We start from the raw sequence: 23,940 nt of genomic DNA, 5'->3' as shown, positions 1-23,940 counted from the left end.
GTCTCTGAGAGTCTTGGATTCTCCACTGCATACAATCCTGTGATATGGAAGTGCTTTATAAACATCAATTTTGTTATTACAATTATGAGGGAGTCTTACTCACCTATAGCAATAGTCTTGATATCAACAAGATAAGCCAATTTCTTATTATCCTCCATTCCTCGCTGACGCCTCTCATTAATACGGACACTGAAACATGAAAGGTCAGGTCAGGCAAAACGGGCTTAGGTAGCTAGGATGTTTAACAATAGCTCTGAAACAAGACATGGGATGAAGGTTTTAGATTAACTCGAGGATACAGGGGTTAGAAGTCAAAAAGGAAATCTTTTGGGTTTCAAAAATTTAGAGAACTAGGTGGGGTTACCTGATGAGATGGGGGTTCATGAATTCAGTACGTACAGAACCCAGGGTATCATTACTCCCATATTCCACAAGGGTGAGCTCTCCAGCATTGAAGATCATGCACACCTGGGGATGAATGGGATTGTTATATGGTGGAAAGATTGCATGAAGAAAGAGACAGTCGAGGGAGGTACATTGCGAGTTTATAGCAAAGTCCACTTTTCTCTTTATTCTGTTCCTCTATTTCACCTTCCCATTTTATCTGCTGTTTCCTCAACCCCTTACCACTTGCCATCCTATGACACAGAAGCTAAAAGAAGGTTTATGGTGAATCAAGCTCTACTCACATTTTCATTTTCAAAGAAATACTTCTCATTGCCACCAGATCCCTGCCAAGCTACCTGTTAAGGGGGAAGAAGACATAAGGAACCTGTGGATAACCACCTGAGGCAATGCTGCAAGAACAGCAGGGTGGGACGCAGAGAGATTGATCTGGGGAGGTCTGACATTGCACAAGAGAGATACTATGTCAGATTCTGCCTTGGACCCTGTGCTTCTGGGAGAAGGTGTTAACAAAGTCCAACAGCAGTGATTCATATTCCAGGATTCTAAACCTGGATCTCACTCCCTGAAACCAGGTCCCCAACACAGGAATGTTAGAGCATCCCATGGAGACCTTCCCCAGGGACCCTGCCTCATCTGGGCAACACCTCAGGATGCCCCATTCCCCACCTCTCCATGTTTGGTTCCTACCTCACTAAGGCGATTTGTGGTCAGGTCCCCCAGCAGCAGTGTGTCTGACGTGTGGGCCACCAGGTAGCGTTCCTTTCCCAGGATTTTCACTTCTTCCACCTCGTAGCCATAGTGTGACTTGAGTACCACTCGGGTCCCCGATGAGAGGTTCTTCACAATCACCTTGGTAAAAGAGGAGTCTCAGCTCCCCCAGTCCGAAAGTGGGGGGAATGGGCTGTGTCCTTTGCCTACCGCCACAGTGCTAAGCAAAAGCACATCTTGTTTCCTTGCCTGGCCTGGGATATTCTTGGTAAAAAGGACATCTCACATTTATAATGCTTTTACTATTTATAAAACGCTTTCATCTATTATCTCTTTCAATGCTTATAATACAAATGATTCTGAAAGTTCCACTGGGTTAAACTAATCACTCACCCTATGTTCCTGTAGCTCTCTCTACAAACTTTTATAACTTTACCATGTGTGCTATATTATTTTTTGATACATGTGTCTCCTTCACTAGAATGATCTCAATTAAGGGACAATGTATTACAGATAACCATCTTTGAATTCTCAACGCCTAACAGTGCTGACAGATAAAGAAAGGACAAATATTTCTGGAGAAACTGAAAGACTGAAGGAATCAATGAATAATAAATGAAGGAAAAGAGGGTAGAGGTAGAGAAAAGATAAAACTGGGTTCAGGACCTAAGGCATGAGCTTGCAACATCATATACAATGAGTTCAGAGGCCCTAAAACAAAGGAATTCAGAATTATAATCCTATTAATTTCCCCAGTTGACATCCTATAGGGAGTCAAGTTTTAAACCAGGAAGATGTAAATGGCAATCTCTGTACCCCTTAAACCTGGTATTTTTAATAAGAGAAGAGAAGAGAATAATCCTTCTCTTACAATAGGCTGGAAGACCTACTGTGGGAAAGTTGTCAGACATATTCTGTTCCTCAGAACAGCTCTGCCAGAGGTTAAATTTGAGTCTATGTTGTGGCCAGACCACAGGGTAGTACTGCAGGGATGAATGAGCCATGGCATGACCTCAGTGTGGTAGGCTATCAGCTGCTTACCTGGCTAGGTCCCACATAAGTCAATTCAAACTTATTCTTGTAAATGCTCCTTCGGAGGCAGCAGTCAAACTGTTCCACTCCACCACAGAGTGTGCCCTGGAAGGGAAAGTGGCAGCATAAAGGGTAACACACACAGCGTAGAGGCGTGAAGAGGGTATTTAGAGACACTCTCAAACCCTAGGTTCTAGAATCTACAGAAGAGTCGGCAGTGAAAGGGTTGGTAGGTTTTGGAAGTATCAGCAGGAAAGAGGTGCACTTGCAGGACTCAAGAGCATCACGTAGTTAGTGATGGGATATGAGGGAGAAACTAGCCCTGCCTATAAACTCTTGACCCATGTGACCCCCAATAAAGTATGGATTTCTCTTTCCTGCCTGCAACACTGGAGTTTTAGACTGCGATCAAAAGGGAAGAGGAGTTTCTCCAGTGTCAGGAGAGAGTGCTTTAAGATAGGTGGGATTTTTCTTAATTTGAAGAAGTCACCAAAGCAGAAAGGGGTTACTAGTTGCATACCGCACAGAGTCGTGAGCCATCCCGCTTCCAGGCCAAGGCAGTGATGGTGTATAAGTTGGCAATCTCCTTGGGCTTTGCCTCTTCCCAGATGTTTCTCCGAGGACTCCAGTTGAGCACCCGAAGTCTGAAATTAAGTATGTGGCTTTTAGAAGAGATGGAGGCTGAGAAAAAGTGAAAATGGGCTTGTAATGGAAGGAAATGAGTTTTGCTATATCAGAGAACAGAGGAAGTAAAAGAAAACAGACAAGGTGGCGGGAGGTGGGGGGTCTAGTAGGAAAGGACAAAAATGTTCGAGGGAAGTAAACTGGGAAAATCAAGTCAAAAGTAAAATAGAGTAAGAGAGATAGGAGTGAAAAAATAAAAAGGGACTGTGGATATTTAGAAAAATGAGCTGTTAGTATAGAGAAATACAGAAAACGAAAAGAGAATTGCTAGGAGTCAGAGAAGAAAGAAAGGAAGAGACATACATGAGACTGAAAGGGACAAAGACAGCACTGACAAAGCTGGGGTTAAAAGCACTCCAGGAAGAGATGGGACCTAGACTCCAGCTGTTTATGCACCGTCCCATCATTTATACATTCACAAACATCTGAGCACCTATGATATACTAGATGCTAATCTAGGCTCTGGAGACTTGAAAAAAAAAAAAATAGAGGCTCTCTTCTTAAGGGCTCTTCAAATTAGCCCATTAGATACAAACACCAAAGGATAATACAGTGTGATAAACACAAAGCCAGTAGTCTGAAAAGGCGCAACGGGAATACAAAGAAAGTAGAGATAAAGTCTGCTGTGGAGTCCTGGGGAGAGACTGAGACACACGACCAGAGCACGGTGAATCTTGGAACTGATGGCATGCTAGTGGATGGTGGGAGCAGGAAGAGGAAAATGTGCATGAATTAAAACTTGAGAATCACTTGATTCTGATGCTCAACCAGTCTTCCACTCTGGTTGGGAAGCAAAACTGGGCTAAAGAAGAGTGTACACAGGGAAAGTAGGCAGAAGCCACAGCTGGACAGGGACCCACCTGTCATAGCTTCCCAGCACAACCGACTGGCCCCCAGGACTTGCTGCAGCTGTGGTGAACTCCCGCTCCAGAGGGTCACGGCTGTAGTCAAAAGTTTGTAGCACATGGCCTTCCTTTCCATAGGCCACAATCCTCCGGTCACAGCCTGCAGCCACAATGCTGTTGGTTGCCCACGCCAAGGCATAGGGTGGGCATGGATGGTTCACCAACTTTCCCTAAGAGTAGAAGAGGGTTTCTGTCACTCTGAGGACACCACCTCAGAAATTTCTCATTGCTAGCACCTGACACACTCCCTTGGACAATTCTACTCGAGGAAATCTTTTCCCCAACATTTTCCTGCCATAACACATCCTAATCTGAAGACTTCACAAATTATCTGTCTTTACCACACACTCATCTTCTATGACATTTTAATATATATGCATTTATCAATTTTATGTTCAAAGTGAAAGTCGCTCAGTCATGTCTGACTCTTTGCGACCCCATGAACTATGCAGTCCATGGAATTTTCCAGGCCAGAATACTGTAATGGGTAGCCTTTCCCTTCTCCAGGGGATCTTCCCAACCCAGGGGTCGAACCCAGGTCTCCTGCATTGCAGGCGGATTCTTTACCAGAGGAGCCCCAAGGGAAGCCCTTATGTTCAAAAGGAAACCTCAAAATACTTGTTTGGAGATCTTCGATACTCACCTAGTAAGGCTCCCAAAGGAAGCTGACCTACACATCAACCAACACTGTGTAGGCCCACAGGGAATATACGACTTCTTTATTTTAGGAAGGGCACGTTTAATCATGATACAGATAATTCTTATTGTAAATGATTCAAACAATAGAGGATTAAAACATGAACCTTCCTTTATTCCTCTATATTTCCCTTTCCAAGCATAAACAACTCTTTTGTTCTTTGAATTTATAAATATATGTAAAACATTTTACATAAATGAGAATAATTTTTAATTTTCATTTCTCTCAGAGTCTTTATTTCCCTTCGCCTCAAGGTTCCTTCCACTTGATTCATCCTTTCCTATAACTATTAAGCTTTGGCCTCCTGAAAACAAATCCTCTTCTGCGGCCACATCCAGGTGTCTCTCTGCCTGAGGCCTCACCTTCCAGCCTCCTCCCTGAGCACCATAATCTAACTTTCTTAGATGTCCAACCTCCCCTAGGACAGTGCTTGGGATTTCCTTCTCCCCTTTCCCAGAGCACCCTTTATTCATACCTGTGACTCTCCTGAGCCTTCATCATCAAAGAAATACCTAACAATGGTGCCATCTGCATGACCTGAGAGAATTCCTTTCCCAGAGCAACTAAAAAAAGGAGAAAAGAAAGAAAGGAGAGACATAAAGGAAGCAGTTAGAACATCCTGTCTCCCCAAGAAAGTCCCCTTCCTCATCAGACTACTCTACCTGTGGTTCCCGCTCCCAGCCCTCCCCATCGTTCACACTATGGTCCCTCAAGCCAAGACTCGAGCTTTTCCTACCATTCCCAAGCTTCTGGGATACCATTCTTCCTTACTCACTTTGTTGTCAAGGACACCACATAAGAATCTGTCCCATAGATGGTAGATGATTTGTTAGTTTTGGTGTTTGCTAAACGAACCTGAAAATGGGAGAGTGGACACAAGTCTGGTTAGGCTACTTTCAACTCTATCCAGGACCTAAGGGACAGAAATAAAAACACAAGAACTGTTCCCTGTGTGGTCTCCCCCCAATACGTAACTTGACCCTCAGGGAGAAGATTAACCATATACCTCTTTCCAGAACCATTATCCCCATCCACAGTCTCTCCTGTGCTTCTCTTCCCTCCTTTACCTTTCCTTCAGCCAGCCCAAAGACAATGATGTATTCTGCTGGCCACTGCAGGCAAGTAACAGCACTCTGGAAGAAAGCAAGAATGAAAAGGATAAGCCTATCTATATATATGAGCACACAGATAGACAATCTAAACCTGAACAGCCTATCACATGCCACCACCCCAACCGCCGACAGGGAAGGAGAGGAGGGGACATGACTGGGCTCTAAGGAGGAAGGCACAGGCGGGTAAGCAGCCAGGCAGCACCATTCATGCAGCAGGAAAAGTCAGAGACAGATATTAACAAATGCCAACTTCTGGCTGTATTTATAAGCAGATATATTGATATATTTGTTCCTCCTGATCTCTCAGGGATTGGTAAGAACATTACCGTCTGGATGAACTTGTTACAAATGACTTTCTTGTCACCCCTGCCAAATAAAGGAGAGAAGCATATTAAAAACCACATCCATAAATAAATGCCACAAATGATGCTGGGGGAGGGGAAGGAGTTGCAGACACCATCCTTGGCCCACCAGTGTTGCCTGTCACTCCACGGAAGCCCTCGAGGAGGCATAAGAAGGAGCCAGAGTAGCTTTGGAAGAATAATAAAAACAGAACATCACTCCTGGCTCCCCAGGATCTCAGAGGGCCTCCTTGTTGATCTAAGACTGATTCCTCCAGGGATGGGATCACAGGAAACACAGTGCAGGCAAAGGGAAGGCAGCAACAGACTCCAGAAGGCCCCTGCCTTCCAAGCTCCAGCACGGCTCCTTATTTTCTCCATTCCCCCTTCCCAGGGAGGCATTTCTTCCTGCCTTTCCCTTCTTCTCTGGGACACCCCATCTCCCAATCTCTATCCTCACCAGTCTTCTCCAATCTTGTAGACATAGATGATGTTGTCAGTCTGTCCTATGGCAATCTTAGTGGAATCAGGAGAAAAAGCCATGCCCTTCACCATATAGCTCTTCCTGCCATACTAAGAGTCAAAAAAGAAAAAAAAAAAATAAGAAAGAAAGAAAAGGACAGAAAAAAGAAGTAGTGAGTATACTGAAAAGAGAAGAACAAGTGCATATTGATGGTAGCGGGCTTGAGGGCTTTGTACTAAGAAAAGGAAGTGCAGGCCATTTCCTATGCCTGTGGCTAGGAAGCAGGTTAGGAAGCCTTCTAGGTTTATAAGGTCCCATCAACAGATTAAGGTACACGTGAGTATTCCCTTCACCTTCATGTCGGCTGGTTTGGTGGAGAATTTATCTCTTCGCTCCCCATGTTCATCATATAGTAAGACCACACGGTCCACTGTGCAGACAGCAAATTTGGCATTGTTCTGGGACCATGCCATGCAGGTGACCTTTGCAGCTCCATCCTGCAGAGGTAAAGGGGACAAAAATAATCCAGATGCTGGCGGAGAATGCTATTAGCATTTCTAGTTCCATTACTTCTAGTGTGACTTTGGTCAATTTTCCTTCTAGCACAGTCCTTAAAACAAAGAGATGCCCATGATCTATCCAGGTCTCTGAGGCCTCAGAGCCCTGGATGGTGGAATAAACTGCTTCTAGAAACCATAATGCAAACGCACTAGGAAGTGACACAATGAGTAAGTACCGGTGTGTCCCTACAGTGGCCTTCTTATTCCCTCATTCTGCTACTGAAATAAATGCAACTGGTCTGATTAAGTTTTGGTCTTTAGCCATTAATTCAATTAATGTTTTTGAGTACCATACTGAAAAAGGCACTTGGCCAAGGGCTGAGAGATAGAGACAAAGAGCAAAACGTGGTTCCTGCCCAAAGATCTAAAAATGGGAAAACTCCCATAAGGGAGGCACATACAAAGCACTATAACTGTTTGGAAAAGCCCGAGATAATTTTCCATTTAAATGATCAACGCTAAGCTTTGAAGAATGGAGACAGTTACGTAGGGAAATTCTCCGAGGTAGAAGAAATGGCATGAGCGATAACAAGTTCTGGTGAATAAACAGTCATTTAATTTAGCTGACACTACATTGTTAATAGCAGAACAGAAGGGGGAAGGCACGAAAAATAGATGGAAGCCAATTCAGGAAGGCTCTTTTAAGCTAGGCTGAGTTTGGACTTATTTGGGAGAAAAGGGAGAGACAGTAAAAGTTCTGGAATGGGAAGTAAAATAATTACAGTTGAGACTTAGGATTCAAAAAATGCCTTTGTTTTTTATTTTTATTTCTGTCGTTGTTGTTTTTTTTCCCTTAACAATCCACTTCACAGAGGCCCAAATTAGAAGTGATCAACTCCTGGTGAATTATTCTTGCTATGTCTGTCCCTTCCACCACCAGCCCTGGTGGTCTATGCAGCAGGTTCTGCACTAAGGATTTCCCTCCTAGAAATTGAAAAAAAAAAATCTAGTTTCTGCTCCGTTTGATTAACTACTTGGGCTGTAGAGCCCTGGCTTAAAACATTGTTAATTTTTACTTCTAACCTACCCACTTTCAACGTCAGAGGTAAAAAGGGCCTTTTTCCCATCAAAATCCTCAAACCAGAATCAGAAAATAGTCACCCCACCACCTTTAGCCTTCTCCAACTCTTGACTAAATTAGGTTAGGAGTGTTGAGGGCTCCTCATTAATTGTTGCTGACCATCTTCCTTCATCATTTTGCCCCATCCTGGGCACTCAGTCCTTTCCCGCATCTGACATCACCTTATTTTGAAAGATTGAAGGGAGATTTCATTTCCAATTATTCCATTAGGGTAAAGGAATTTTCAAAATACAGATTCAAAGCAATGAGTACACCTCTCTTTTGTTCTAGTTTCCTTCTATTTTCCTAAAGCCACATGCTCTGTGAAGCCTTCCTGATTCCCACAATCAATCAATTCTCCTTTCTCTACAATATGTACCTCACAGGACTGTTGTGAGGATTAAATGAGGTAGAGATAGAGGATAATAGCTAAGTTTTAACGAGCACTACAGATTAGGCACTTTGCTAAGTGTGTGATACACATTATATCACTTTATCTCATTACTGAGGTAGGTGCTACTCTTATTCATCTTTTCCAGATGGAGGCACAGATAGTCTAAGTAATTTGCTCAAGTTTACAAACACAGTTTAAGTGGCAGTATCAAGATTTAAATCCACGTGTACCTGATTCTATAATCCACAACCCCAACTTCTTTATTTATGCTGCCCTGGTACACATTAAACATTCAATTATGACAGATATTCTTGCTTTGTATTATTTTGTCCTTTGAATTTTGAATATCGTTCTCTCTTGTCTAACAGTTTTCATGCTGCTTTTTAGTTTACAAGGTTCTCTTGTGTATACTACTGCCTTTAACTCTTTCCCCTAATCCCCTAAAGCTGCGATTACTATTATTCCCATTTACCAAATGTAGAAGTTTGGATGAGTGCTTAAAGAGCCTGTGCGATAAAGGCTAAAGTCAGGGGTATCCGGTCATTTATTTAAAGTAGTGGTGACGCTAGGACTTGAATTCTGGTCTCCTAACTCCAAAACCCCGCCTTTCTTCAACATGTTCTACGGTTACATCCCTAGTGCCCAGCCTCTTCTGAATCTGAGATTTTTACCATCAAAACGAACGGTGTGGTCGCCTGCACTCCCTTCGGTGGGACATGCACCTAGAGCGCTCATTTAAGCGATGTAGATTATTGTTAGTTGTTTACACACGCGTTTCTTCCTCTAGTACGAGCCTCTCGAAAGCAAAGGCAACAACTGGGGAAGTTCTGGAGCCCCAGCATGGGACCTGGTACACAACTGATCCGTTAAATGAAATGAACGGAAAGCTACGGTGCTCAGCAGCCCCTCTCGCCTACTTCACACTCTATCGACGGAGCAGAGTCCGTATCACCGCTAAAGCCTTCGGTCTTCTGCACACAGTAGGCGTTCACCGTTTCCAAACTTCAATCCCCCACTTTCCTTGGAACACTAAGGCGGGCGAGGGAGCGAAGAGGCACGCGACTCCTCACCTGAGGGCTCAGCAGCGTCCTCAGGTGCTTCAACTGCATGACGAACACCTGTCTCTCAGATGCCTACAGACAGCGACAACTCCCGTGGTTACCTGGACAACCCGCCACGCAGCCGCAGCCACGGCCGCTGACGCACTAGCGACCTGAGCGCGACACGCGTCGCAAGGTCACCACGCAGTTTCGTAGCTTAGCAAACAGAGCGCGCGCAGGCGCGTTGAGATCTAGGGCGGGACCCTGAGAGGGTTTGCAGACTTCTCTTCTCGACCAATCCCGTCGCGGCATGCAAACCCAAACTCCAGCCACGCCCACAAGCCTTCCGCAAACTCCGGGGTTCTACGTAATCGTAGTCTCTCTCGGTGTTTGATGTACGTAAACGCGGCTGAGCGCTTTCTTTTAATCCTCACAACCCTGGAGGAAAGCAGGGCAGTTGCTCTTATAGGCCTTTTACAGTTGACAGAATTGAACCCAAATAGGTTATATAACTTGCACAGGATCACAAAGCTAATAATGAATACTCAGTATGTGTCTGCCAGGTACCGTGCGAAGTGTTGTACATGTCTCACTTAATCTCAAAGCCACCTTTTGACAGTGATAACATTATTAGTCCCACTTTACATAATAGGAGACTCAAGATTAGAGGGCTTACTTGTCTAACCTAACACAGAGGTTTAAGGACGAACTGGGATTCAAGCCAGAGCTGGTACGTTTATACACCCTTTGAATTCCTTCTCAGTGTCTAGCTCCTTATTTCCGTGCCATGCTACTATATACCGTGTGACACTCTCATCCCCAGAAATGATGTATCCAGAGTCTGAGAGAAATGTGCTTTGGAACCAGTGGTCAGAGGGAGGTAAAGCACCCTACTTTTGAACTGAAAAACGGTGGGGTTAAGACTGCTGCTTAGATCAGGATGCTTTTATGATTTAGGGCAGAGGGCAGACCAACCCTTGGCTCACCTAACAGATTTAGTCTTGTGATAACCGGGGTTGGAGCTTGGATAAGTATCAAAACTACTTCTTGACTTTGGATTGGGGTTCCTTTCAGAGGATGTAATTAATGTAACTTCTTATAACAAAGTAGAGTGATCAAGATGCAGAAAAGGGAAGTTATTCATAAGTTTCCACGGGAACTGGGAGGGTCATATGTTGACTGATCACATGAAGACGGTTACCTTCCAGACAGTGTAGCTTGTGCTGCCCAGAAAGATTCTGGGTTCTGAAGTCTTTCCCCCTTAGTGGTCACAGATGTCAACAGGTATTTCTTTCACTGGCACCAACCTCCCCTTGGAACTTGGGAAAAAGTGGAGGACAGTCCCTATTTTCACAGGAAACAAGTAGGCCCCAGAGCCCAAATTCTAATTCTTTTGACAGGAGAGTTCCAACCCCAGTTTTATTTCCAGAATGCTCCTCTGGATATAATGGCAGAGGGTAAATATAAACTCATTTATTCTTTATAATTATTATTGGCTTTGACTGAACGAACGGAGAAGGCAATGGCACCCCACTCCAGTACTCTTGCCTGGAAAATCCCATGGATGGAGGAGCCTGGTAGGCTGCAGTCCATGGGGTCGCTAAGAGTCGGACATGACTGAGCGACTTCCCTTTTACTTTTCACTTTCATGCATTGGAGAAGGAAATGGCAACCCACTCCAGTGTTCTTGCCTGGAGAATCCCAGGGATGGCAGAGCCTGGTGGGCTGACATCTATGCGGTCACACAGAGTCGGACACGATTGAAGTGACTTAGCAGCAGCAGCAGAACGAACAGAGAGACATACAGACAGACAAAAGGGAAAGCAAGGACAGGGAAAAATAGGCACAGAAATGCACAGGAGAGGAACACTTTGCCCCCCGGGGATCCATTAATCTTTCATTTGTTCCAAAACCCTGTTCAGTCCTTTACTGATTACTAGCTCAGGGTTGATGAAGTCAGTGGAATAAATGATGAAGAGTTGGGCTGCCAATGTGGGCAGTGAAGATAAAAAGGCTCCTGGCCCTCTCATGTAACATAACTTTATTTTCCACTGGTGCACAAAGAATTTATATCCTCCATTTTTTCTCCCTGCTCCTCCTTCTTACCCAATAAAGCAAAAGAATCGAGGGCCCTAGTTTTCTATGCCCCTTTCTGGCCCCTCTCCACCCATTCTAGACTGAAGAATCAAAGCAAACACCTTCAAATAAGTGTCTGCTCCTGTCAAGTTGGTAGTGGTGGTGTGAGAGGCCCTTGTGGTCAGGGGAGAGGCAGTGGAGAAGTGTCTTTCAGCATACTAGACAGTATTGCATACAGTCAGCTGCAGTTTGTCCAAGAACCTTTATTGGAAAAATGTCCAAGGGGTGAGACCACCAGCAGCTGGAGGGGCTGCCCGTGAGAGGGGGAGCACCTGAGGCTCCATGGAAGACGTTGGAGTAGTGCAGTGCAGCGTCTGCCTCCAGACCCAGACAGTTCTTTTTATTTTCTGGGGGAGGGGGAGTACCCACAGAAATACTGCTCTCTGAGACCCGGAGGCAAGATGTGGGGGCAGCTGGGGATGCCAAGGGTCCTGATGCAGGTGAAATGGGGGCCCCATTTGGGACCTAATGGGATAGGGTTGAACAAGTGACTCTCCTCTGGACCTGGGGGGTGGAAGGATATATCCCATCTGATATCCACTCCCCAGGTCCAGGGGCTCAGAGCCTAACAGACCTACCTTCTGGCCCTGCTCACAGTGGAAAGAGGATGGATACCAGGCCTGAGATTGTGGGAATGCCATTACCCTCTGGGAAACTGTGGGATCCTTCAGTCTTGGGCAGATCACCATCTTGGGCTCTCCCTGACCCCAGCCCCAGCCCCAGATTATTAGTGCATCCGTCTTCTGGTTCTGCTTCTTCTCTCATACGTCAATAGTATTGATGGATGGTGACTTTTTCTGTGAAAGAAGATGGCCTGAGTCTCTAATTTCAGGAAAGTGATAGTTTCCTCCATCCCAAATTTCCATTCTCCCTCTTCTCCTGCCCCTCTATGACCCTTCTCCCTTTCCCTCGATACTTCTAGACACAACCCCCAACCCCCTTCCCGCCCTCACTGGCCCCACATCACCTGTCTTGTCCCCACTGGCCTTCCCTGAGGACTCTGTTCCGGTCCCTTCCCCTTCTCCTTGGGGTTGTTGTTGGAGTCATTGTCCTTGATGATGTCATACTGACGGCAGAATAGCCCGATTACAGCTGAAACACAATCATACAATCTGAGCCTTGATCCTGACCTCCCCACTCATAGCCCTGAAGGGCAGTGACATACCCACTGTTTCTAGAAAATCAAAGAAGAAAATCTTTGAATTCCTGTTTCCCATGCACATTACATTCTTCATCATCCTCTCTGGGCTCCCAACAGCCTCCTCTCCCTTTCTTCAAACTTTTCCTGCTTATCTCCCCACACCGTTGTTCTCACCCTGTTTTTTCCTGACAACCTTCACCAACTCCCACCTTCACTCAGCCCCACTCAATCCACTATGCCCCATCCAGCTGCTTACTCACCAGCCCACATGAGCAACACCACCACAATGATGACCACCTCCCCCGTCTGCAGTGGTCGCTCTCCATCCAGACCCTCCACTGTGATGTCACCTGAGAAGGAAAAGAAGACAGACCCCAGGTTCTGGGGAGCAACTAGAGAGCTATGCCTGTGTAGACAGTTCAGGATGGAGATGCTGGGGATTAGAGCCAGTGTAACCTGTCGCAGCACCGTTGCTGGTAGCCCCTCTCTGGGAAGCTGCTGGTGGACAGGTGGTTAGAGACCAAACAGCAGGAGGGCTGCAGGTCAGGTGCTCACTCATGCAGGCTGCAGCTGCAATGAACTGAGGCTGGGTAAAAGGAAGATTTAAAGCCCTTCCCCCCAAACAATTCCTTACCAGCCTGTCTAAACTCAGTCTCCTGCCAACCTGCTTTCCTTCCTTTCCTGGCAGTACAGTGAATTATATCATCCTTCTACTCATCTAAGCTAGACTGCTGCTTGCTTTGCGGAAGTAAACAGGAGGCCAAAGACCAGGTAAACACTCAGAGAATCCAAAGCTTTAGGGGGTGAGGAATAATCGAAACTCTCACCTGGGCTTGAGCTGTTGGAGGGTAGCCGGTCAGACCCCTTGAGAGTTCGGAAGTGCACCCTCGGCCCTGGGGGGCTTTCTCCCCGGAGGCCGATGCTCCTGACCTGCACTGTGTAGTCACTGTCTTCAGCCAGGCCCCAGAGAGCACAGGCCCGAGTCGTGGTGTTCACCTCTCGGATCACACGTTGCCCAGGGCCATTCTGTCGCTGCAGGGAGATGATGAGAGAGGAGGACAGCCTCACCCTGGTCCCAGGCCACAAGGCTTAGCCCAGGATTCTTGAACACCCAAGAACTCTGGAGGACTGGGGTGGGAAGGGTAGCCTGAGCCAGGGAACCCCAGCTACATGTCTCCCAGGGCAGGGAGGGGAGCTGGTGGGGGTGGGGGGCGGTGACCAGAGGGAATGCTCAGAGATCCAAGGACACAGGTTGGGGCAGCAGAAGGGTGATTCATACTTGCTGGGAAATGGAGTAGCCAATGACGATGTTGCCTTCTGGGACGTCCCAGGACACAGTGGCCGAGTTGGCTCTGAGGTGAGTGACTGTCACATTCACAGGAGACGGAGGCCGGTCTACGGGCGCCAGTGTGTGAACAGGTTACCAGGGTCCACCCCCAGACTAGCTCTGGTGACTCCTCACCTGCTCCCCTTTTACTCACCTGCTCGCACAAAGCCCAGGTCGCAACTGACCAGCAGGAGGACCGTGGGGCTTAGATATGGGGAGAGGGGCATTAGTGAAGCCATGGTCCCCACCGAGTCCGCTGGGAGGCACCCGGGCATCCGTTTGACATTCAGGCGGGGCTCCTGGAGGTGGCAGGAGTTGGGGGGGGAGGGGGGCGGGGGTCAAGGACTTGCCAGAAAGCACAAGCGGGCAGCTGCTCTCCCTGCTCCCCACACCCCACAGCAGCCCCAGAACCCCCCTTTCCCCTTGCCTTGCCCACCCCCGCAGCACCCCGGCGCCCTCAGTTCGCGCCTCTGCTCTGCCCACACCCACCTCCGCCGGTCCTCGCGGTGGGTCAGGCCTCGGGGGGCTGCTCGGTGCCCAGAGGGCGGCCCATCGCGGACTCCGTGGCGCTGTCCCTACCCCATCCCGGCGCGGGCCCGGCCAGGCGGGCAGCGCGGGACCGAGCTGCGGGCAGAGAGCGGAGGCGTAGCGGGTGCGGGCCGCGGGGCCCCGGAGCCCCCAGAGCTCCGACTGGCCGCGCAGTCTGTCCGGGAGCAGGGGGCGGTGCCCTCGCGGCCTGGCAGCTGGCCTGGGTCCCCGGGGCGCGAGGCAGTGCGGCTGCCCCCGCCGGCCCCTGCAGCGCGATGTGACCGTCCCGGCGCGCCAGCCGCCGTCTTCTGCAGAGCTGGCCTCGGTCGCTCAGCCGCAGCCCGGCCGGGACGTGCGGGCCCGCCCCGCCCCGCTGGGGTTCTCGCCGCCGTCATCACCGCCCCCCCAACCCGGTTCTTTCGGGGCTCCTCCCACGACCCTCTCATTGGCGGCCTCTAGGGCCCCCCATCCCTCCTGATCCCGGCTCCCGCCTGCTGAGCCCCCGCAGGGGGGTCGGGGGGAAGGGACGTCCCTCCGGACGCAGGTGCGAGGGTCTCGGGATCTGAGAGGCCCCTCCTCCCCAGATGGAATTAGCCAAGTTGGGAAGAGGAACTCCACCTTCGGTGCGCGAGGGGACAGAGTCATGGAGATAATAATTATTTTGACAATCTCCTACTTGTAGACTGCGTCAGCTTTTAAGTCTCTTCCCCATTCATGATCTGATATTGATTCCCTTCCTTCTCTCATTCATTCTTCCACTTATTAGGCAAATATTTATAGAGCTTTCTCTATGTGTCTGACATGTTAATAGCTGGAGATACAGCGATTATTAAGGGTTTTGGGTTTATAGGGGAAATTTAAAGAGCGACGACCTGTCTCAGCTCTGCGACTTACTGTGTGGTCTTAGGCAAATAGGTTAATCTAAGTTTCAGGTTTCCCACCTGTAAATCAGAGGATGCAAAACCTCACGGGGCTGCTGTGAGGATCAAATGATACAATATTGGGGAACGATCTTTAAAAATCTCATAACACTGTGTGAAGAGAGATTATTCTTAATTTGCACCAATTTGTTAGTTACTTCATTTATTCAATAAACATGTAAATCCTTAAATTATTTCATGCTTTGGTTGAGCATGAGACCTGGAGTGAGAACCTGGGTGTGAGTCCCAGTTCTCTCTGCTGTGTAATCTTTAGCAACTAACTTAACTTCTCTGAGCTTCAGTTTCATCATCTAAAAAATGAGCATGTCAATATCACCTTTTTTTTTTAAATTGAATTATCAGTTCAGTTCAATTGCTGAGTCGTATCCTACTCTTTTCGACCCCATGGACTGCAGCACGCCAGGCTTCCCTTTCCATCACCAACTCCCGGAGCTTGCTGAAACTCATGTCCATATAGTCGGTGATGCCATCTACCCATCTCATCCTCTGTCATCCCCTTCTCCTCCTGCCTTCAATCTTTCCCAGCATCAGGGTCTTTTCCAATGAGTCAGTTCTTTGCATCTGGTAGCCAAAGTATTGGAGTTTCAGCTTCAGCATCAGTTTTTCAATGAATATTCAGGACTGATTTTCTTTTGGATGGACTGGTTGGATCTCCTTGAAGTCCAAGGGACTCTCAAGAGTCTTCACCAACACCACAGTTCAAAAGCATCAATTCTTCGGCACTCAGCTTTCTTCACAGTCCAGCTCTCGCATCCATACATGACTACTGGAAAATCCATAGCTTTGACTGGATGGACCTTTATTGGCAAAGTAATGTCTCTGCTTTTTAATTCGCTGTCTAGGTTGGTCATAGCTTTTCTTTCAAGGAGCACGCGTTTCTTGATTTCATAGCTGCATTCACCATCTGCAGTGATTTTGGAGCCCCTGTTTATTGTCACCCTGCTTATTTAACTTCTATGCAGAGTATATCATGAGAAACGCTGGGCTGGAGGAAGCACAAGCTGGAATCAAGATTGCCGGGAGAAATATCAATAACCTCATATATGCAGATGACACCACCCTTATGGCAGAAAGTGAAGAGGAACTAAAAAGCCTCTTGATGAAAGTGAAAGTGGAGAGTGAAAAAGTTGGCTTAAAGCCCAACATTCAGAAAACTAAGATCATGGCATCTGGTCCCATCACTTCATGGGAAATAGATGGGGAAACAATGGAAACAGTGTCAGACTTTATTTTTCTGGGCTCCAAAATCACTGCAGATGGTGACTGCAGCCATGAAATTAAAAGATGCTTACTCCCTGGAAGGAAAGTTATGACCAACCTAGATAGCATATTCAAAAGCAGAGACATTACTTTGCCAACAAAAGTCCATCTAGTCAAGGCTATGGTTTTTCCAGTGGTCGTGTATGGATGTGAGAATTGGACTGTGAAGAAAGCTGAGCGCTGAAGAATTGATGCTTCTGAACTGTGGTGTTGGAGAAGACTCTTGAGAGTCCCTTGGACTGCAACGAGATCCAACTAGTCCATTCTAAAGGAGATCAGCCCTGGGATTTCTTTGGAAGGAATGATGCTAAAGCTGAAACTCCAGTACTTTGGCTACCTCATATGAAGAGTTGACTCATTGGAAAAGACCCTGATGCTGGGAGGGATTGGGGGCAGGAGGAGAAGGGGATGACAGAGGATGAGATGGCTGGATGGTGTCACCGACTCAATGGACATGAGTTTGGGTAAACTCCGGGAGTTGGTGATGGACAGGGAGGCCTGGTGTGCTGTGATTCATGGGGTTGCAAAGAGTCGGACATGACTGAGCAACTGAACTGAACTGAAAAATAAAGTCTGTCACTGTTTCCATTGTTTCCCCATCTATTTGCCATGAAGTGGTGGGACCAGATGTCATGATCTTAGTTTTCTGAATGTTGAGTTTTAAGCTAACTTTTTCACTCTGCTCTTTCACTTTCATCAAGAGGCTCTTTAATTCTTTGTTTTCTGCCATGAGGGTGGTGTTGTCTGCATATCTGAGGTTATTGATATTTCTCCCAGCAATCTTGATTCCAGCTTGTGCTTCATCCAGCCCAGCGTTTCTCGTGATGTACTCTGCATAGAAGTTAAATAAGCAGGGTGACAATATACAACCTTGACATATAATAAAATCATCTTTTTTTAATTGCATTATAGTTGACTTACAATGTATTAGTTTCAGGTGTATAACAAAGTGATTCATATATATATATGTATATGTGCCAGTGTGCTCAGTCACTCAGTCAAGTCGTGTCCAACTCTTTGTGACCCCATGGACTGTAGCCTGTCAGGCTCCTCTCTCCATGGAATTGTCCCAAGCAAGAATACTGCAGTGGGTTGCCAGGAGAAGGAAATGGCAACCCACTCCAGTACTCTTACCTGGAAAATTCCATGGAGAGAGGAGCCTGACAGGCTACAGTCCATGGGGTCATGAAGAGTTGGACACGACTGAGCAACTTCATTGTGTCACATTAATATATATTCCTTTATAGGTTATCACAAGATATTGAATATAGTTCCCTGTGCTATATAGTAGGTCTTTATTGTTTATCTATTTTATTTACAGTAGTGTGTGTCTGTTAATCCCAAACTCCTAATTTATCCCTCCCCTCCTTTACCCTTTGGTAACCATAAGTTTGTTTTCTTTATCTGTGAGTCTTTATCCATTTTGTAAGTTCATTTGTATCATTTTCTTTTTAGATTCCACGTATAAGATTCTATCTTTGTCTGACTTACTTCACTTAGTAAGATAATCTCTAGATGCAAATGGCATTATTTCTTTCTTTTCAATATCATCTTCTTAACGTATCAAATGAGATACTGTATGTGAAAAGTGCATTGTTCAGTGTAAATAAATGTTGGCTAAACTTGTATTTAGGGCAGATACTTTGGTTTCTAATTCTCACTGCAGTATTTCTATTTCTGTGGCCCTTTCCCCTGTAATATCCAGTTCAGCGTGTGCACCCCTGGGGCTCTGAAGCTTCTGTTGCCTTCTTTCTGAGAGGAGAGTGAAATGGAGTATGTGGGGCAGGGAGGACTGTGTGATCAGGGAGGACTGTGTGACCTGGTTTTCTGACCTTTGCTGACCCTGAGGACCCTGATCTCTGGCTTCCTGATGCACCTAGTTCCAGAGCACTGATGCCCAGGAATTCTCTCTGCCCTGGGCCTGAGTATTGTCCTTCCAGGCTCCAGGCCCTCCCAGAGAAGAGGCCATTGTCTGAAGGGCAAGAGTAATGAACCTTGGGTCTTCCTCTTCAGGAGCAAAGCAGAGGCTGGGGACTCTGGGTGCCTCTAGAGAGGGACCTGGGGAGTTCCCTGGGGGTGACCAGAGGGCTGGGGGACTAGTGATCAGGAAAGGATGCAGGCAGAGGTGTTCAGAGGAGGGTGTTCAGAGAGGCCAGGGTACTGTGCCTCATTATCACTGTGCCTGATGAGATGGTCGGATGGCATCACTGACTCAGTGGACCTGAGTTTGAGCAAGCTCTGGGAGTTGGTGATGGACAAGGAAGCCTGGCATGCTGCAGTCCATGGGGTCACAAAGAGTTGGACTCCACTGAGCAACTGAACTCCACTGAGCAACTGAACTGATTGTGCTTCAGGTAAGGCCCTGCCAACTGGAAGAACAGTCAGTGTGACACAAGGGGTTGTGTGGCTGAAAAGGCACGCAAGACAGTGTGTCCACAGCATCAGACCATGCCGGGCACAAAATGGTTTCAACTTGTGACTGAGACCCCGGAGCCTGGCAAGTGGGAGGTGAGACACTTTCCCCATGTTGGCCTTCTGTGCTGATTCCTAGAATCCTGTCTGTTCTAGGCTTCCCTTCCCCCTGAGTTTCTGCTGTTCCTGCCCTCCTTCCTATCTTCCTCCCTGATTTTCTTTCCTTGATAGGCCCAGAGTACCAACTGCCGGCTAAATGCTGTGTGCGTGCGTGTGTGCGCGCGCGCGCACACACGCGCATGTGTGTATGTTTGTCTCAACACTGTGCCTGCAGCCACTCCCACCTCCAGCAGGCGTGAATGAAGCTTTGGCTCCCTGCCCTTACCCTTGTCCCCGCTTCCCTCTCCTCGTCTGGGTATGAGGCAGCCCTGCCAATCACAGCGAAGTCAAATCATTGACCCGGGATCTGGACAAAGCTGATGCTGAGCAAATGCAATGTGATGCTGAGCTCTTCCAGGAGGAGGGGCAAGTCATGCCCACATACCAGGTGACCCAGACCCACCCCCTGGACACTGCAAATAAAGACGCCAGCCCCAACCCCACCTCAGCCTCTGCCCTCTCAGGCCATGGTTCCTTATTTTTGAAACCCTGAGAGCCTCTCCACCCCCCACCCCCAGTCCACTGTCCTTTCTTTGGCTGCTGATGCCTACCTGTTGCCTCCAGCGACTTTACAACGAGTCAACTCTGACCACCATGGAACAAGTGGCTGAAAAAGTTCAGAAAGTGCTGAAGGTACCAGCTTTCCATCTCCTCCCTGCTTAAATCTGTGTTTCCCTCTACATTTCTATTTTCTTGTTTCACTTTTATAGACTTTGGTCCTCCTTTCTTCCAGTCCTCCCTCTTGGATCCTTATTGTCATCTTACCAATCAATAGTAATTATAATAAATATTGTTGCATACTACTTTATGATTGACCATGCACTTTCACATCCATTAGCTTCACAAAAACCTGTAAAATTGGTGTTATTATCTCCATTTTTTTTTTCAGATGGGAAAACGAAGACTTAAGATAATCATAGTGGTCGTGGTTTAGTCTCTAAGTCATGTCCAACTCTTGTAACCTCTTGGACTGTAGCTCACCAGGCTCCTCTGTCCATAGGATTCTGTCCATAGGATTTTCCAAGCAAGAATGCTGGATTGGGTTGCCATTTCCTTCTCCAGGGGAATCTTCCCAACCCAGGGATTGATCCCAGGTTTCCTGCACTACAGGCAGATTCTTTACCAACTGAGCTACCAGGGAAGCCCATAGTAGCTTGCCCAAATACACCCAACTAATACTTGCTGGATAATGCACTTCTATCTACCTACCTACCTATCTAGGACAAAGCTGCTTTCAGTCCTTTTTTGGATTAAGTAAGGGTTTGAATAAGTAGCTAAGCAAGAGTTTTGGGTCAGAATGAAGTTTCTCAAATCCAAGGTTCTTTCTACTGCACGGCACTCTGTGTGTTCTGTTCACTTTTGTGATAACAGGAGAGTTCTCTTACTGACAAAGAAGAAAGCATACTTTCCCCAATGGGCTGGGGCCGGGAGACCTAGGCGTTTTTCTTTTCTCAGGAGCCTGGGGTGGGTGGGGGGCTGGTGGTGCTGAGTGGAGGGGGCACCTCTGGCAGGATGGCATTCCTCATGTCCGTGAGTATTTCAGTCCCCGGTTTTGCTCTCTCTGCCTTCTTGGGGTGACCCTCAGGACCATAAAGCTCATCATGGCTCAACTCCCAGGCAGACTCCCTCCAGCTCTGACTCTCTTTCTTCTCTGAAAGCTAGATCTTGCTACGGAGCCCCATTTCTTCCAAGCCCATCTGAGCCCCACCAGTCCATTGCCAGTGTCTCTATGGCCCACACACCCCCAGTCAGTCGTCTCCAAGCAGTGTCTTTAAGTGTCAGATTCCAAGCAGCACTGGCTAAACACTAACCTAAGAGAATCATTATACAGCCTCTCCTTTCCAGGTGTTGCGAACCCAAGATAATTGTTCCTTCCCTGTCTTTACTACTTCATGTTGTCTCCCCCTTGGCAGGTCTCCTTTAACCAGCTGATGAAAGGTCTAGGATAGAAACCTACCTCAATGCAGGAGGCGACAGGTAAGCCAAGTTGGCCTATGACTACTGTGCTTGACCTGAAGAACGTCTTTTAGAAATTGAATTTGAATGCTTTTAGGCAGAGATTGTGTCAGTTTGCTTTCCACTTTGCATTCTTCTGTTGCCTGACTAACCCTCCTAGGTATTTCAAGCTTTTCACCCCTACCGAGTGTTCATCATGGTGCCCAACAAATAGGAGGTGCTCCTCAGTGGTCGTTTCCCCTTCATTTCCTCCTCTCCGGAGCAGCCTTAATAAACCATAGGCTGCTGCTTCCCAAGCAGTGCCACTGACCTTGCATGTGTCCTTTTAGGTCTGTGGTGGCCTCTAGGGAGGGGACAGAATATAGTGCCCTGGACAGGATTGAGGAACTGAAGAAGGTCTGTGTTTTCCACTGACACTCAGCCAGAGACCTCTGTCCATTCCTTCCCATGGGAACATCAAAGCCCCAATATCCAGCCAAAGCCCATCCCCCACCTCTCCCACCCCTCCCCCACCCAAATCCCTGCCCTGACATCCTCACAGTAGGTTTGTATCTGGAATCCTCTTGGTGGCCTCCCCTCCTAGGTGGCTGCTGGGAAGAAGAGGGTGATTGTCACCGGCGCTTCGGTGGGACTCTGTGAGAATGAAGATGGGTTGTGTGGATCAATTTTACAGGAAAGCAGGCATAGGAGTGGAATAGCATGGAAGAGACATTGACAGGATTTATGTAGATTTAGCTCGAAAACAGAAAGGATTTGCATAAAGAAGTTTGATTTTATGATTAATTAGGATCCAGTTGTATGCATGTGGATCAAGGGGAAGGGATCCTATCTTAGAATAACTGTGTACCAATCCATTCCACAACCAAAACAGAGAAGTCCAGGGGTCAGTCAACTATGTTGGTAGGTCAGTCCAACTGCTGCCTGTTTTTGTAAATAAAGTTTTATTGAAACAGCCATTTATGTTTACATATTGTCCATGGCCACTCTCATGCTTTAAAGACTGAGTTGTGGAACAGAGGTCATAGGGCCCAGAAAGCCTAAAAAATTTGCCTTCTGGCTCTCTGCAGAAAAAGCTGACCCAGGACTAGTCCCTTGCTACTTAAAGTGTGGTCCTTACACCAGCAGCACCAGTATTACCCAGGGTTTGTTAGAAATGCAGAATATCAGGCCTCCCCACCTGGGATTTACTGAGCCTGATTCTGCATTTTAACAAGATTCCCAGGTAGTTTGAGAAGCACTGGGCTAGAGGACCCCAAGTTTCCTCTCAGCTCCACAGCTCTGACTCTGACTCAGGATTCACTCAGCAGAGCCTGGACCCCAGCAAGGGCTGGATGTGAAATGAGGTACGTGAGGAGAGCAGGACACTGACCTCATGAAGCTTTCAGTTCAGTATGTTCAAACTTTCCTCCAGATTTCTCAGGGGAACTTGTTAAAAATGTTAAGTCCAGGGCTTCCCTGGTGGCTCAGTGGTGAAGAATCTGCCTACCAATGCAGGAGACGTGGGTTAGATCCCTGATCAGGGAGGATCCCAGTGCAGCGGAGAGGCTGGGCTTGTGCACCGCAACTGTTGAGCCTGTGCTCTGGAGCCGGGAGCTGCAGCTGCTGAACTCATTTGCTGCAATTACTGAGGCCTGCAAGCCCTGGAACCCGTGCTCCCCAACCGGAGAAGCCACCATGGTAAGGGGCTTGTGCACTACAACTGGGGAGTAGCCCCTGCTTGCTGCAGCTGGAGAAAAGCCCTCACAACAACAAAGACCCAGCAGAGCCAAAAATAAATAAGTAAAATTTTAAAGAAAAAGAAAATTAAAAAAACATAGGTCCAAAGGATTCCCTGGTGGTCCAGTGGTTAAGACTCAGTGCTTCCACTGCTGGGGGCCGCAGTTCAGTCCTTGGTTGGGGAACTAAGATTCTGCAAGCTACATAGTGCAGCCAAAAATAAAAATAATAATACAAAAAAGTAGGTTCATGGGGTTCTCTCCTTCAAATTCAGATCCAGTAGATTTTAACTGGGCCCAGGAAATTGCATTTAAACAAGCATTTGGGGGTATTCTGATGCACATGGGCCCCGGGCAGCGCCAGAGTAACCCCCTCATGGTGCCCTCCTCCCTCTCTAGGCTCCTTTTTTGGCCGGCCAGATGAACTACTGCGTGGATAACCCAGACTTTTTTGCCAGTCCTGGTTGGTTTCAACCCATTAAGCATGGCCAGGTGAGCCTTCTGTAGTGAAAAGTCATGTCCAGAGCCCCGGGGGAGGTTGGGAGGGAACCTGTGAAAATTACAGGACGATCACAAGAGAGGGCAGGGCGAACATAGCCTTGTTCACCAAATCTCAGAATAAAAAAGTAAAAAAAGGGTGTTTCTAGCTTAGAAAGCTTTTGGTTGGTCGGTTGGTTTGTTCTCTCATTTCAGAAAGGACTGAAGGCAGCTTACAAAGGATAGATAAGAAAGCATACATTGAAAGCAGAGTGAAGAGGTAAGAAAAACACAGGTCAGAGGACAGAATGAGCTCAGGAAAATGATCCCACAAAGACCAGTACTTTCATCTGCTGTGGGCCCCAAGCCTCTTTTCAAAGAAGAAGTAGTGAGTGCTGACTAGCCGCCTACTCTCTCTCCTTTACCTATTTTGATTATTTTAGAGCCCTTTCTCCTTCATTCCACAAGCCCCTTGGGTCCCTCT

General features: G+C 47.3%; 3 protein-coding genes across 4 annotated transcripts in view; 1 reads left to right on the top strand and 2 right to left on the bottom strand.

Annotated features, from left to right (window-relative positions):
* The window catches only part of IFT172 (intraflagellar transport 172), a 37,577-nt gene extending 28,006 nt beyond the window's left edge, over window positions 1–9,571 (bottom strand). Inside the window, exons 1-14 of the mRNA XM_003586658.6 lie at window positions 9,435–9,571; window positions 6,704–6,847; window positions 6,348–6,460; window positions 5,873–5,912; window positions 5,502–5,567; window positions 5,210–5,289; window positions 4,910–4,997; window positions 3,693–3,907; window positions 2,669–2,792; window positions 2,158–2,253; window positions 1,096–1,257; window positions 690–743; window positions 365–468; window positions 104–189 (exon numbers count right to left, since the gene is read on the bottom strand). Coding sequence (XP_003586706.1) covers window positions 104–189; window positions 365–468; window positions 690–743; window positions 1,096–1,257; window positions 2,158–2,253; window positions 2,669–2,792; window positions 3,693–3,907; window positions 4,910–4,997; window positions 5,210–5,289; window positions 5,502–5,567; window positions 5,873–5,912; window positions 6,348–6,460; window positions 6,704–6,847; window positions 9,435–9,473 — 1,411 coding nt within the window. The 5' untranslated portion in view covers window positions 9,474–9,571. The remainder of the gene's footprint in view (window positions 1–103; window positions 190–364; window positions 469–689; window positions 744–1,095; window positions 1,258–2,157; window positions 2,254–2,668; window positions 2,793–3,692; window positions 3,908–4,909; window positions 4,998–5,209; window positions 5,290–5,501; window positions 5,568–5,872; window positions 5,913–6,347; window positions 6,461–6,703; window positions 6,848–9,434) is intronic.
* Window positions 9,572–11,723: 2,152 nt separating this feature from the next.
* On the bottom strand, window positions 11,724–14,846 carry FNDC4 (fibronectin type III domain containing 4). 2 transcript variants are annotated; one of them, XM_024999241.2, is made up of 7 exons: window positions 14,498–14,846; window positions 14,163–14,307; window positions 13,961–14,076; window positions 13,509–13,713; window positions 12,942–13,031; window positions 12,508–12,632; window positions 11,724–12,337 (listed from the first exon to the last, which is right to left on the bottom strand). In XM_024999241.2, exons 2-7 carry the CDS (start codon window positions 14,281–14,283, stop codon window positions 12,302–12,304), a joined length of 693 nt encoding a protein of 230 aa, XP_024855009.1. In that variant the 5' UTR covers window positions 14,284–14,307; window positions 14,498–14,846; the 3' UTR covers window positions 11,724–12,301. The 2 variants fall into 2 exon arrangements, with proteins under 2 accessions (XP_024855009.1, NP_001095794.1); NM_001102324.1 differs by having other exon boundaries at window positions 11,726–12,337; window positions 14,163–14,304; window positions 14,498–14,522.
* A 3,101-nt stretch (window positions 14,847–17,947) lies between these two features.
* GCKR (glucokinase regulator) overlaps window positions 17,948–23,940 on the top strand; it is a 30,244-nt gene continuing 24,251 nt past the window's right edge. The window contains 12 exon segments of the mRNA XM_015473563.3: window positions 17,948–19,247; window positions 19,559–19,599; window positions 19,602–19,696; window positions 19,873–19,941; window positions 20,764–20,838; window positions 21,222–21,252; window positions 21,255–21,285; window positions 21,594–21,660; window positions 21,848–21,899; window positions 22,387–22,388; window positions 23,379–23,419; window positions 23,421–23,471. Coding sequence (XP_015329049.1) covers window positions 19,186–19,247; window positions 19,559–19,599; window positions 19,602–19,696; window positions 19,873–19,941; window positions 20,764–20,838; window positions 21,222–21,252; window positions 21,255–21,285; window positions 21,594–21,660; window positions 21,848–21,899; window positions 22,387–22,388; window positions 23,379–23,419; window positions 23,421–23,471 — 617 coding nt within the window. The 5' untranslated portion in view covers window positions 17,948–19,185.

Source organism: Bos taurus, chromosome 11, assembly GCF_002263795.3.
Source record: "Bos taurus isolate L1 Dominette 01449 registration number 42190680 breed Hereford chromosome 11, ARS-UCD2.0, whole genome shotgun sequence".
In the NCBI taxonomy this organism is placed as follows: domain Eukaryota; kingdom Metazoa; phylum Chordata; class Mammalia; order Artiodactyla; family Bovidae; genus Bos; species Bos taurus.
Note: the sequence above shows the minus strand (reverse complement) of the source record. Positions and strands in the feature narration are given on the sequence as shown.

What these genes read in the sequence shown, in the direction of transcription:
- FNDC4 (XM_024999241.2), bottom strand. Translation starts at nt 14,283, where the DNA reads ATGCCCGGGTGCCTCCCAGCGGACTCGGTGGGGACCATGGCTTCACTA. An exon ending in GCTACTCCATTTCCCAGCAA is followed by an intron (nt 13,714 to 13,960) that starts GTATGAATCACC and finishes ATCTCCCTGCAG; the next exon opens with CGACAGAATGGCCCTGGGCA. An exon ending in GGCCAGTGGGGACAAGACAG is followed by an intron (nt 12,338 to 12,507) that starts GTGATGTGGGGC and finishes CTTCTTTCACAG; the next exon opens with AAAAAGTCACCATCCATCAA.